Source organism: Nelumbo nucifera, chromosome 1 (genome assembly GCF_055504915.1).
Source record: "Nelumbo nucifera cultivar China Antique chromosome 1, China Antique-T2T, whole genome shotgun sequence".
NCBI classification, from domain to species: Eukaryota; Viridiplantae; Streptophyta; class Magnoliopsida; order Proteales; family Nelumbonaceae; genus Nelumbo; species Nelumbo nucifera.
Genome location: NC_142649.1, coordinates 186,146,583 through 186,161,405, shown reverse-complemented (window position 1 = coordinate 186,161,405; position 14,823 = coordinate 186,146,583). Strand labels below are relative to the sequence as shown.

The following is a 14,823-nucleotide window of genomic DNA, read 5'->3' as shown; positions in this document are numbered from 1 at the left end:
AGTTGGATCACAAATTATCATCCCTAGGTAGAATAATAAAAAAATGATGAATGAAACAAAAAAAGAAAGAAATGATTCATACACTAATAATTCAACAATGAATATGACATTAAATATAAAAAAATGGAGAAACAAGAATATTGTAGTTGACCCATATAGTTGGGACAATGATTGCATTATAATAATAATAATAATTATTATTATAATTATTATTATTATTTATGTAAGTTACCAAAATACATAGATTGTTGTTGGACAAATTTGTAATTGAACCCCCAAAATACATACATCAATTGAACATTGATGATTAAATGAAAAAAAATGCTTCATTCTTCTTGTTTGTTTTCACTCAACTTTTCTAATGGTTTTATAGGTGGGGATAAGGGATTATTTCCAACCAAGTTTAGGACACAAATGAAAGACAAAAAAATGACCAAAGGCTATCAAGTTGGTCAAAAGTAAATAGGCAAGTTTACTACAAAGACCAAATGGATTGAGAATTAAATAACTCAACTACATTTAGGTGCTTAAATTCAGTAATAACCGACACCCAAGAGATCAACTTGCTGACTATTGTACTAGCTCATATGGACTTTTTGACTTGTTTGAAAAAACTCTATTGTTTCTTTTTACCACAAAGACAATGCTACAAGTCTACTGGTTATTGTTTGATATAAGGCTTAGTCGCTTAGAGTATTAATACTTTGTGGTCATTGATATGCTAGGTTAAAAAATTATGTTATTTTAATTATTTTATATTGTAATAACTATGTGACTATTTCATTGTTAAATTAATTATTAAATAGAAAAATAAAAAGAAGTGTTGATTAAATTTAATTCCTAATATATTATTTTTTTCGTATTATAAGTATTAATACTCTAAACTTTGTATGATATTTTATTGTTCCAGTTGGCATCAACTAGTAGTACAATACAAGGGATACAATATAGGTACAAATGGAATTTTTGCAACCATGACCAATCCACTACTATCACATGTGTGTGTAGATTGGATGTCAATATGTTTTATTAATACATGTGTTTTAACTTGTATTAATCTATTTTGAGCTTAAGTGAAAATATGATGATCTTTAGGTTGTGTTTATTTATAGTGTAAAACTTCGTCAATGTAAAAATCCACAACTAGTTCAACTTTGTTAGTGTTTGTTTGTAGTCTATATCAAGATTGATGTAAAATTCCACCCTGATTCGGATTTTCCGATGTTTGGATGGAGTTGAGTTGTACATCGTAAATCAATGTAAAACCTCACTTATAGTAGAATTTTACATCGATTATCAATATAAATACTATATCAATAAAATCAATGTAATATTACATTGATAATCACATTTTTCAAACCTCAATGGTCCAAAGATTTTAAACCGTTCAACTACATTTATTTGTTGTGTAAAACCTCATCGATGTAAAAGTCCACCGCTGGAGTTTCATATCGAATAGTTTAAAATCTCTAAACCATTGAGTTTCGAAAAATGTGATTATCAATGTAATATTACATTGATTTACATTCATAATCAATGCAAAACTCTACTATAAGTGAGGCTTTACATTGATTTACGATGTAAAAATCCACTCCATCCAAGCACCGACAAACCTGAACTAGGAGTGGAGTTTTACATCGATCTTGATTTGCACTGCAAACAAACGCTGACAAAACTAAACCAATGGTGAACTTTTACATCAACGAGGTTTTACACTACAAACAAACACAACTTCGGTGTGGAACTCCATCGGTGGACTTTTACATCAATGAAGTTTTACACTGCAAACAAATGCAGCTTTAAGGGTGAATACTGAATACACAAGAGGTGCTAAATGTTTTACAAATTTGATAAACAGTCAAGTTCAAAAGATATTTATACACCGATTCTATCATACATAATGGCTTTGTATTCTAATATGGTTATTTAAAAAATGATATTATCTCAAACTCACCGAGACCTCTTTACATTTTAATGAGCTATATTGTCTAAAATTTATCTTCCATTAGATTTCGATTAATTCACCGTATGCAATTCTTAATTGAGGTTGTCCATTTAAGCATTTGAATATTTTACATGATCAAACTACTCTTGAATGGCCAATCAAGCTTATTAAATATTTTTCATAAAAAAATTACCCTTAACTCAAGTTTGACCCCACACCAAACCTACAATAGTTAGGGATAATTTTATCATAAACATATTTTAATAAGGTTAACTGATTATTCATGGATAGTTCAACCATGTAAAATACTTTGTTTGGACAATTTCTATCAATATTACTAACGCTTAGAGGTGCAAACCGGGCTTCCCTCCCTTGGGATAAGTTAGGGGGTTGGCCTAACACGGCCTACAATCTGAGCCTGTGTGGGCTTGTTCCGTGCTAGATTGGGCTACGGGCCAGGCCTTGGCTTGGGCCGAACTGGGCCAAACTTTTTGACACCTTGATTTTTTTATTGCTAAGTAAAACTAAAATAATTAACTTTCTTTTGGGAACAAATTGAAAAAATAAAAGTTCTAACAAAGAAATGAAAACATACTTAACAAAGTACAAAATGAACAACAAATTGGAAAAAAATAGGAATTCTATTTCATTTTAATTTGAAACTTGAACAATACAATGGTCAAAAAATACTTAACAAAATGGAATAAAATATAAAAAATATAATACAATTACAAATTGAAAATAAAAATTACATTGTTGAAAAAATAACAAATAATTTAAATGAAATCGAACAACAAACTTTACAATAATTTAAAAAAATGTTACAAAATTATTGAGTACAAAAGAATATTGTCTTCATCATTTTTCTTCAAGTTCCACCTCCATCTCCATCTTGATTTTGATCAACTACTTTAGGTGAATCATTAGGTGTAGTGTCATGCCCTTCTTTGTCTTGTAATCTATCCTCAACATCTAGCCAATGTTTGAAGCAGATGCACATCTCCAGACTTTCATCATTCATGTAGTTTCTCTTGTCATCAAGCACCATAGTACCTGCACTAAAATAAAACTTTAATGGAGCTACAAACACCAAAGGGGTTAGTAGATCACATGCCATGACGGCAAGAACTGGATAATTTATTTTTCATGTCCACTCCACTAGGCTAAAATATCAAAATTATCTATTCCTTCCAAATTGAACGAATCACTTAAACTATAAAAGTTTGCTTGTAAATAAAAATTAAGTTTAGTAAGTTAACTTGTTGATGAGGTGGTAGCAATTTCTACCTCCTACTAGAGACCAAATTCTATATTTTTCACTAGGGGTGGCCACGAGCCAAGCTCAGCAAGTGAAAAGCTCGGCTCGGCTCAGTTTCAACCGAGCTTCGAGCCAAGCTCGAACCCAATTTATAGGCTCATTTATTAATTGACGAGCTCAAACCTAATAATGCTCAGCTCTTGAGCTTGAATAGCTACATAATAATAATAATAATAATAATAATAATAATAATATAAAATTACAGAAAATAATATATATAATATTTTTATTTCATATATAATAATAATAAATTATTATAATTCTTAATTTTTTAAATATCAAATAAAAAATTTATTTTTTATTATAATTCTAATATTGTAGCTAATTAATAAAGAGGAGAAATGTTCTCCTAATATTTTTTAAATTTATTTTCCATTACTTCAATAATTCTTGTAAAATGTGTATTTTTTCTGTATTTTGAAAAATATTCACTAATCATGAATAATTGATTAACTAAAAGACAAGTAGTTGGGTAATAAACACTTGAAAAATCATTAGTTGCATCATAAAAATTGTGTAAAAAATCTCTTATACAAGTTGTTATTTCTCAATCTTACTGAAATATAATATCATGTGACGTTTTTGCATTATAAAAATTAGTAAGGCCATGTTTGGTTTAAAGGAAAAGGTATGGAAAGGAAAGGAAAGGAAGGGAAACATGTATAAACCTTGTGTACGTTTCCATGTCTTTCCCTTTCTTTCCTACCTTTTCCTTCAAAACAAACACATCCTATGAATTTGTTTGTAGAGAATACAACTTTCTAACATAAAATAGGTAGAACTCCATCTATGTTGAACATCTAACAAAAAATGTTTATATCTTAAATGGAAAATTTCTTAAACTACCCCTACTATTTAACTAATTGACAAACTGTAGCCTTACTGTTTAACTTTTGTCTAAAAGTACCTTCAAAATTTATGACAATTGGATAATTATTCCCTTATCGTTAGGGTTCTGTCACAATTCGATCACACGCCACACCACACCATTGTTATATTTTGAAAAAATGTCAGTAATACCCTTTCCAATATGGAGAACGAAGAAACAAGAACAAAATCTTTCCAACCTACTACAACCTGAATTTGACTTTTTGATAAGGAAGGTCTCCACTAAGGTTTTTTTCTTGTCCTCTCATACTTATCTTGGTTATCGAGCTTGATAGCTTCTTCAAATTTGACCCTTGCTATTGTAGCACTCGATTTTTGCTTAGTCCTCTGTTTGAACCCCCAACTCACCCTCGAACACCGATCAAACCATTCCGACCCTACCGAAACCTAGAGAATCCAAAGAACCCAAATCTCAACCCCAAATCCTTAAAATTTGTCGTTGAACCCACGTAATACCCTTAAAGCCCAAAATACCCCTTCTCTCCAAGTTCCCAAAATGCCCTTGACCAAATTACCAAGATACTCTTCATGTCAAATACCCAAAACTACCCTCTTTTCAAGTCACAAAAAATGTTTGTCATACCCTAAATTCCCAAAAATACCCCTCCATTCCAAATGCCCAATACCCTACTTCTATATCCCAAAAATACCCCTCATCCCCTAATTTTCCAAAATACCCTTAACCAAATTACCAAAATACTCCTCATGCCAAATACCCAAAACTACCCTCTTTCCAAATCACCAAAACTACCTCATATCAAATGACCAAAGTGCCCTCCATTCCGAATCCCAAAAATACCCTACTTCCAAATTATGGAAAAACCCCATCTTCCAAATTCCCAAAATACCCCTTAACCAAATTATCAAAATCCTCTTTCTCCAAATTACCAAAATGCCCCCTTCAACCAAATTACCCAAATACCCCCTCTAAAACCTACCCTTTCAAACCCTAGACTACCCTAATCACCTTTTGATTGCTCTTTCATCTCAACTTTGCAAGTTACCCCAATCCAAAATTACAAAATTACCCCTTCTAACCCAAATTTTCAAATTAGCTTCTCTCTCTAAATCCCAACTTGCTGAAACCTTGAGAGTTGGCAGAACCTCGCCCTCCCTCCTATTATAAATAGGAGGCTCCATTCCCAAGAAAAGAGGTTAGTGGAGAAGGGGAGGGAGGACCCAAATTGAATTGGCAGAAATATCTTTGGGGTCTTTCATTCTTTTGAAAGAGGCGAAGAAGAGGAGTTTGAAGAGAAAAAGGTCGAAGGGGAGATTGGGTGAGAGATTATTGAATAGTTGAGAGTGGGCTACTTCAAAAGAGGAGAGAAAATAGAGGAAGAGGGAGAGTCGAGTGAAGAAAAATGTAGGGGCTCTCTCGTCGTTGAGCTGAGAGTAGAGACTCTCTCTCTCGATCAAGAGAGAAAGAGAGAGAGGGAGAGGGGTCTCTCGCTGAGAGGAGAGTAGAGTTCGCAAAGACAAAAGGAGAGGGAGAAACTGAGAAAAATTAGAGAGGTTTCGAGAGAGGGCAAACAAAGTGAGAGTTCGAGTTTAAGATCAAGAGAGAAATAGAAGGAGAGATCGAGATATATGGGGTTAAACAAGAAGAGGATTTTGCCCATTCTGTTCTAATTATTGAACGCGTCAGTCATTTGCTACTGTTTCCGGTGGGATCTCTACCATCATTCGAACTATAGTAGACTATTGCCAACTTAATAATCATAGTATTTGCATTGCCGTTAAATCAGAACCTCTGCATCAGCCTAGATCAATCAAAGTCTCACAGCATCGTCAAATTGTTTGAAGGCTACAAGAGGTAAAATCCTTTACCTCATATCCTTTTCCTCTTGTTAGATAGAAAATCTTCTTATTGGATAGGTAGTTAGTTTTGTTTTGTTTTGTTTTATTTTTTTTTTCTTTCTTTTTTAGTCATTGCCTACTTGTTGTCCTTTGCTTTTGCGAGCTTTTGTGTTTCCGACTTTTAGGAGGATTGATAGTCTCTTTCAATTCTTCAGACCGGCCAATTGAGTCCGAAGGTGGGACTTCTGATAGAAAAGGGGTGGGGACATTGTGTCTCACTCTTTTGCTCAAGCCCCTGCGTCCAAAAGGGGCTAGGTTGAGAAGAAGAGAAAGAAGCATGGTTAATATCCTTTCTCGGTTGTCAGAGAACATTGGCTCTCAATCTGATTATGAAAACCTTTGGCATTCACACTAACAAGAGAGAGCCTAATCCCTCCCCCCCCTCTCTCTCTCTATCTCAACTTACCTAGATTTGTCTGCCTTATCAAAACTGAATGGTGTGGTAGTCACTATTAATTTCAAATTTATTCATAAAATATAAATTAGGAATCTATTCTGATGGGTGATGACTCCATCTAATCGGCCATAAAGTGAATTGCCAGATATTTTTTGACGTTCACAGCTGTGTCGATGGGTTCCTCACTATGAGTCTTAAAGCCCAATCTCCTCCATAATTTCAAACCTAGGTTCTCAAATTTGACCACTCTTGAAGCAGGTAGGGGCATTACTGATTCAGACCTTGAATTTGTAGCCCTATACACGCCTAAATCTTTGACAAATACACTTAGGTGGAATAGGGTACAGTGGAGAGCAACCGTGTCGACTTTGTAGGTGACACTCGCTAGAGTTTGTTCAAAAACCTCGCACGTCCAGACTCTATTCCTTAAAATGGTCGAGTAGGGGTTGCACAACTATGAAATCTTGAGTGATCTACTCAGTGATGGGATCTTCGCAGTTCGGGTGAGGTGAGCTGTTGTGTCAATACTCCGTATTTTACCCGCTAGAGAAAGGTCTTGAGCTACGAGTTCTCGGCCAAGGTGTTGAGGGACTACAACAATGTGGTCTTTCAAAGGAATGTAGTCAATCTCCCCAAGAGGCTGCTCAATTTTGCAGCCTTGAACCAAATATTTGATATTCAAGTGAGTTACTTTTAATTTAGCTTTCAGATGCATGTGGTCCGATGAGGGAAGTTCGATCCAAATTGCCGCTGCTAAGAGTTGCAGCGACAATGGTAGGAGAGGAAAAACAGGGGAGGTGAGCTGGAGGTTGAAGAAGAAGATAAAGAATAAGGGGAGAGAGAGAGGTCAGGTGAGGGAGGTTTTATCCTAATCGTTGCTAGAGGTGAGCTATCGCTTGAAGAAGAAGAAAAAGAAGGGGAAAGAGAGAGAGTGGACCAGTAGGGAGGTTCCATCTATTTGGGGTTTCTGGAGCCAGTAGCTAATAGCAATTGCCAAGACTAGCATAGGCCTCAATGCAGCCATGGAAGCACAACTCGTTAACATCCTTCTTATCATGTTTCCAAGTTGAACCCAAAATCAAAAGAACAAAGAGTAATATATATATATATATATATATATATATATATATATATATATATATTATTGCGTCAGAAATAAAATAAACAAAGGTAATGAACTAAGTCGCCGGAATACCATATTTGCAGACCAATTGAAAAATGCTGAAGAAGATGAACACTTCCTCGGTAGGGATCATTCCAACTCGATGCGGTGAGGAAGAAAGGGGGAGAGAATGACTTGTGGGCAAAATAAACATTTCCATCCCTTTTAATGACCATGGTAATTGTCCAAAATAGTAAGGGTATAGTTGGTTAATTAGCTAAACCATAAGGGTAGTTTTAGAAATTTGTCTTATTTTAAACCATAATTATAACATAAATATTTAAATTCTTGTCTTCTTGCTCTAGAACTTTATCTATCTATCTATCTATTTATCTATTTAGCTAACTATCTATCTATCTATCTATCTATCTAAATAATACAATTTCTAATTTTAGAAACATGATGAGAAATAATATTTAAAGCATCTTCAATACATAAATTTAAGATGTGACATGCACATCTAATATGCAATAATTTTCCATTTCAACATGGTTTTAATTGAGATTTTAAAATATTTATTGTTGAATCGTTATTACTAGCATTATCGAAACTAATAGAAAAAGTTTATTGTCAATTCCATAAGCTTGTAATGTATTTAAAATATTTGTGGCAATAGCTGGGCTAGTATGTGGTCATTCAAGCCTAATAAAACTTAAAATTCTTTTTTGTAAAAGCCAATTTTCATCAATAAAATGACCAACAACACAAATATAATTTATATTAAATTTAAAGGTACAAATATCAGAAGTGATTGTAACTCTAGAATAAAGATTTGATAAAATAGAAATTAAATTTTGTTTATATGAATAAAAAAATTTCATAGCATTTGCTCTAATAGTATTTTTAGAAATGTTTTTAAATTGAAGATTTATAAATTACATATAAATTGTTCAATTTTACTATCCTCATCTAATAAAAATGGTTGTTCAACATATACAATATATTTTGCCAACTCTTGATAGGGGTGAGCATTCAGTTAAAATTTGAACCGAATAAACTGAAATTTAAAAAACCAAACTAAAAAAAATAAAAAATGAATCAAAACCGAAATAACCAAAATCAAACTTTTCGATTTGATTTTCGGTTATTCCGGTTAAAACCAAATTTTAATAATATATACTCTATTATTATATATTATAACATATAATATAAAATATATATTATGAAATCAAATTTCATTTTATTATATATTAATATTTAAATATATTACATATTATATATAATAATAGTAAATTTGATTAATTCGATTAAGAACTGAATTTCTAATTCTAAAAACCAAAATCAAAATTGGATTGGTTTGGTAAACACATGACCTAAAATGAGCATTTTGTGTAAAGAATTATTGATATAATTTGTTCGTGCTCAATACAAGAAAAGACTCGGGTGTGCACGTGAGATTCATTGGCAGAAATTGAGATGATTTATGTGGAAACCCTTGAAAGATGGAGGGAGGGAACAGGTTACAGGATCGATCAAATCCACGTAGTTCTGTCCCCTCACCTCTGAGTGACTGAATCCTAGCTAATAAGTTTTGATGCGATTTTGCTTTGAATTTTACTTCACTTTGGGGTTTTATTTTGGTCAAACCGTGGTCCCTCAACTCAATGGTTAGTGGACCTCGTATACACCTTGCTCTGTCCCCAATTCTAAGGCTATCCTATTGTGCAATGAGCATTGAGTATTGAACTTGGACTTGAATATCGTAGAGTTTTCCTGCCTCATATGGTTTAACTTTTCAAGTTTTGTCATTGGTCGTTATGTTATGTTTTTGTCATTAATGAATTATGGGACCTCCTTCCTCTTCAAATTTGTCTTACACAAAGGCTTTACCTACTTATCTATTTAGAAATAATAATCCTTTTCACATTTACTCAATCATTTGGTCATCTCACATTCCATGGTTTTGTTGTTTAGTTTGTAAGTCTCCTCTTGGTTTAGCTTGTACATAAAATGAAACGAGATGAAATAATTAAAAAAAAAAGGATGCTATCTAAAATTCATCCTAACTTTTTTACATTTTTTTAAAACTTATTATGACTTTTTAAAATCCCGAGATAACCCTCAATCATTGAGTTTTATTGTCCAAAATTCACACACACACATGTCCATATAAACATTTAAGTATTTAATATGGTGGAAGTGCCTTTGAATGGCCAATCAAGTTTATTAAATTTATTAATGACAAAATTACCTCCTATTTGGGCCTGAGTTCACATTAGGTCTGCAAATTTTAGAGTCATGTCTAGGCCTAATATTTCAAGCCTGGACTATGACTGAAGTATTTGATAAGGTTGACTGGCCATTTTAGGGGTAATTTTATCATAAAAATATTTAATAATGTTGACTAACCATTATAAGGGTAATTTGGCCATATAAAATACTTAAATTCTTATATGGACAACTTCTATTAATAGTCAGTCATTGAGGTGATCTAATGGAAATCTTAATGTGAGTTTTGGACAATAAAACTCAATGATAGAGGGCTCTTTGACAGTTTTGAAAAGTCATGATGAGTTTTAAGAGAAATGCAAAAAAGTCATGATGAATTTTAAAAATTATCCCTTAAAAAAAGAGCATAAATGGAATTGAGGTAGGTCCAATTAATACACTCTCATGTATTTTCTCAACTACTTACGAGATTTTCTTTTCAAGCCAAACAAAATGCAAAAGAAAATTAAATCTACTTTGCTCGTAGTAAACATTTAATTTTCCTTCATTTCACATGCATCCAAACACAGCCTTAGATCCAGATCCAATAAGATCTCAGTAGCAAAAGCTGATGTTTTTTAGGAAAAGGAAGAAAAAAACAGACAAATGTATACAAAAGATACAATACACTCTCCTCCTCTTTTGGGTATGAAGCATGCAAGTGTCAAGTGTGTGACTCACTAAAGGCCTTTAGTGATTTATCCCAGTTCCCCTATTTCAGCTCGAGGTTCGACTCTTGTTGCCTGCAACATAGATCAGAGAGAGAGAGAGAGAGGGAGATTTCCCTTATTGGATCAATCGTCAGATAATAGTCTACGAGTTAATCAAATGACTGATTAAAACTGATCATCTAATGTGGATAGGGTAGGCAGGCGAGGGCCCAGTAAGGCAAAAAAAATATAGGCTTCTTTTATTCTTTGCTTTGTATTGAAGGGTCCAATAACAACTCCCATGGGGCATGGGCTCTCATTGATTGAAGCATTTGAACCTATCTGTCAATTGAGAAGCCGATATTTTTATTTTCAAGGGGACCACGTCTGTCAATTACGAGTGAAAGCCACGTTATTCTCACTCTCACTCTCTCTTGCACATACACACACAAGTAGATCTCTGTCATATGCTGCTACAATGAATGATCAATGAATGGCTTCCTCACCAGCCTGATTCCTCATTCCTGAGAACACGCAATGCCTTGAGGCTTGGGGCTTGAGGTACAAACTACAAACCTTAGCCTCGGCAATTCCATTATACTATTTCTATCACTTTTATATTTTGTCATTTTTGTCTTAAGTCTTAACCAAGTATCTGATTGAGACTGAATGCCCAAGCTCAGAAAGAGACATTGTACCCATCGAAAGCAATGCCTCCCCCAGATGCCCAGATCTACTATCCATCGATGGCCCACTGGAGCTGGAGCCGTGGCCTTTCCACCATTCGATCTTTGGGCCCGCCCCACTTACTGGATGCTTGAAATCCAAAACCCTTGAATTGAATCTTTGATGAACGAATGCCATTAGTCATTAGATGTTTCTAATGCTTTTATTTTATTTTCAAGTAGGTCACAGTTACATACAATTTACAATTTACAACTTACAAATTAATTTTTAGCTGGCACGGCTGAAATCAACCGTTGGGCTGGCTGGCTGGCTGGCAAACCGGAATTCGAGATAAAAAATTGCTCAAAACCCACCCATGCCTTCTGATTCTGTGCTACGCTTGTATAACGACGCTGATCGGACCCGCTAGAGTCTAGACCTCTCCATCTACATTGACTGTTGGATCATCAGGATCAATCCAACGGTTTTTTGTTTGCCACGTGCACTAATTAGACCGTAGAGTAACGTTTCTTTTGCTTGTAAAAAACAAAAAAGGGTTTCAGGGGATCATTCACCCCCTTCTCTTTGACCCATCTCCCTTCTGTTCCGTCAAACGGTAATCTTTTTTCATTTCAAATTCAAAATTCAAATTCCCACTAAAAATAAACGGCAGTGATTTCTTAGCCGTCAAATCTAACGTCAAACAAAACGGAAGATGGAAATCGTTAACCTCGACCTATAAATCACTCTGTCCCTCACCTTTCCCCCCATTTTTAGACTCCATCCCTTCACTTCTCGTCTCTTATCTCCCTCTCTCTCTCTGCTAGCAGTATCTGACCGCCGTAGTCTGCAACTCACGTTCGCTCCTCAGATCTCTTCGCCTACTTCCATTTACGGTTCAAGATGCGTGAGATTTTGCACATCCAAGGAGGCCAGTGCGGCAACCAAATCGGTGCCAAGTTCTGGGAAGTTGTGTGCGCCGAACATGGGATCGACGCTACTGGAAGGTATCAGGGGGACTCTGATCTACAGCTTGAGAGGGTGAATGTCTACTACAACGAAGCAAGCTGTGGTCGATTCGTTCCTCGAGCGGTTCTTATGGATCTGGAACCAGGGACAATGGACAGTGTTAGATCTGGCCCTTACGGTCAGATCTTTCGCCCTGATAACTTCGTCTTTGGACAGTCCGGTGCCGGAAATAACTGGGCCAAGGGGCATTACACCGAAGGAGCCGAACTCATCGATTCTGTTCTTGATGTTGTGAGAAAAGAGGCAGAGAACTGTGATTGCCTGCAAGGTAATCCTTCTTTTTCCCCTTCATTTTTTCCACTTTCCTTACAAATCTTGTCTCTAGTATCTTGTATGATTTTTGTATGCATTTGTTCCTTTGGGTGTTAAACGTTCTATTTAAGTTTAAGATACCATCTCTCTTTACTTACTTTCTTTCAGTGTTGGCTTGCCTTTTCACGGTGGGATCTAATGTTGTTTTATAAAAAAACAAAATAAAAATCTTTATATTTCTATATGATTCTCCTTGATTAGGTTAGAGTGTTTTCTCTGGCTTAGCCGTTCTGATGTATCTTTCTCTGTTATGCCGTTTCTACTTCAAAGGGTGCTAATAATCTATCGTTATGGATCTTATGTACTTCGAGCCGTATTTAATAGGTCTTACCAACTTTTTCTCGGGTTGAGGGTTTTCCTGTTCTCTATTTTTTGGTACTTGGTACTTTCTTCCGAAGAACAATTGGCGCTTAGATCGCGAATGACTGTTGATAGGTTTTGTAATGCCTTTATGTACTAAGATCATAACTTGATACCAATAATTTCTTCCAGGATTTCAAGTCTGTCACTCGTTGGGAGGTGGAACTGGATCAGGAATGGGAACACTACTCATTTCTAAAATCAGGGAGGAGTACCCCGACAGGATGATGCTTACATTCTCCGTCTTCCCGTCCCCGAAGGTTTCTGATACGGTCGTTGAACCTTACAACGCTACCCTCTCTGTTCACCAGCTTGTTGAGAATGCGGATGAATGTATGGTTTTGGATAATGAAGCTCTCTATGACATCTGCTTCCGGACCCTCAAGCTCACTACTCCCAGCTGTAAGTCTCTTGTTTTCTGTACTTTCATATTGTTTTCTTTTGTTGGTGAGACTGATTGTAGGGTTTTTTTCGATGCATTTAATGGCATTTTATTTAGGGATAACTACACTGTATTCCACCACTTCAGAATTCGGAATTCTACTGCAGATTTATAACAAATCAATATTTCAGACATCTACCTCAATTGTACGGTGGAATTAAGATTTATTGAAGTAGACTGAACAGTAAAAACCCCATTTATTTATTCTCCTTAATGGCCGAATAATGCATTTAATGGCATTTTATTAGTCCATTGTTTTTGGCCATCAATAAAAAAGGAGATACGAACATTACAAGGGTAATTTAGGGCATTTCAACGTCCGTCATGGATGGTAGTTTCGAATTTTGGCAACAATAAAAGAATCATGTTTTTGGTATGGTCACGTGATATTCCTTTTTTATTCATTTTTGTTTTATATATTTTTGTAATTTGTGCACAAATACAGCTGGGGTATCATGTGAATCCTGCATTCTTTTGGACCTTCTAAAAGCCCCTGCATTATTATTATTATTATTATTATTATTATTATTATTATTATTATTATTATTATTATTATTATTATTATTATTATTATTATTATTATATATTTGTACTTATTAAGTGTTTGTCCATCATGTTCAGTTGGTGATCTGAATCACCTGATTTCTGCAACCATGAGTGGGGTCACTTGCTGCTTACGGTTCCCTGGTCAACTGAATTCTGATCTTCGCAAACTTGCTGTCAATCTCATCCCCTTCCCTCGTCTTCACTTCTTCATGGTTGGTTTTGCTCCGCTCACATCTCGTGGGTCACAGCAGTACCGTGCCCTTACCGTTCCTGAGCTCACGCAGCAGATGTGGGATGCCAAGAACATGATGTGTGCTGCTGATCCACGCCATGGCCGGTACCTCACTGCTTCTGCCATGTTCCGAGGTAAAATGAGCACAAAGGAAGTCGACGAACAGATGATCAATGTTCAGAACAAGAATTCATCTTACTTCGTGGAGTGGATCCCCAACAATGTGAAGTCCACAGTGTGTGACATCCCTCCAACGGGATTGAAGATGGCATCCACTTTCATTGGTAACTCCACATCAATTCAGGAGATGTTCAGGAGGGTAAGCGAGCAGTTCACAGCTATGTTCCGCAGGAAGGCTTTCTTGCATTGGTACACCGGAGAGGGTATGGACGAAATGGAGTTCACAGAAGCTGAGAGCAACATGAACGATCTGGTGTCTGAGTATCAACAGTATCAGGATGCGACAGCAGACGAGGAGGGAGAATACGAAGACGAAGAAGAGGACCTTCAGGAAGCTTAAAATCGATACAGAGGATGGTGTTGGTTGTTATATGAGTAGATATGGATGTAGCTTCCTTCGCTTGCATCATTAAGTTGTTTGCCTTTATTGCTTTGTTAATTTTTTCTTGAATATTTTTGATGTGGGGGGATTGGTCTGCTGCTGCAATATCCTATTGCTTTGTCATAGGAGTGTACTTCTATCGTTGTTATTGTTTCTAAACTTTCACCGGTTTGCTTTGTTTTACATTAGTTAGTATTGGTAGATGTCAAAATGCAATCAAATTGGCTGCCAAAGTGCCAAGGAATGCTT

At 35.3% G+C, this 14,823-nt stretch overlaps 1 protein-coding gene across 1 annotated transcript; it reads left to right on the top strand.

Moving 5' to 3' along the window:
- The first annotated feature begins 5,302 nt into the window (after positions 1-5,302).
- On the top strand, positions 5,303-14,757 carry LOC104596096 (tubulin beta-2 chain). Its single transcript, XM_010257120.3, has 4 exons — positions 5,303-5,964; positions 11,922-12,388; positions 12,925-13,194; positions 13,856-14,757. Exons 2-4 carry the CDS (start codon positions 11,995-11,997, stop codon positions 14,530-14,532), a joined length of 1,341 nt encoding a protein of 446 aa, XP_010255422.1. The 5' UTR covers positions 5,303-5,964; positions 11,922-11,994; the 3' UTR covers positions 14,533-14,757.
- The last annotated feature ends 66 nt before the right edge of the window (positions 14,758-14,823 follow it).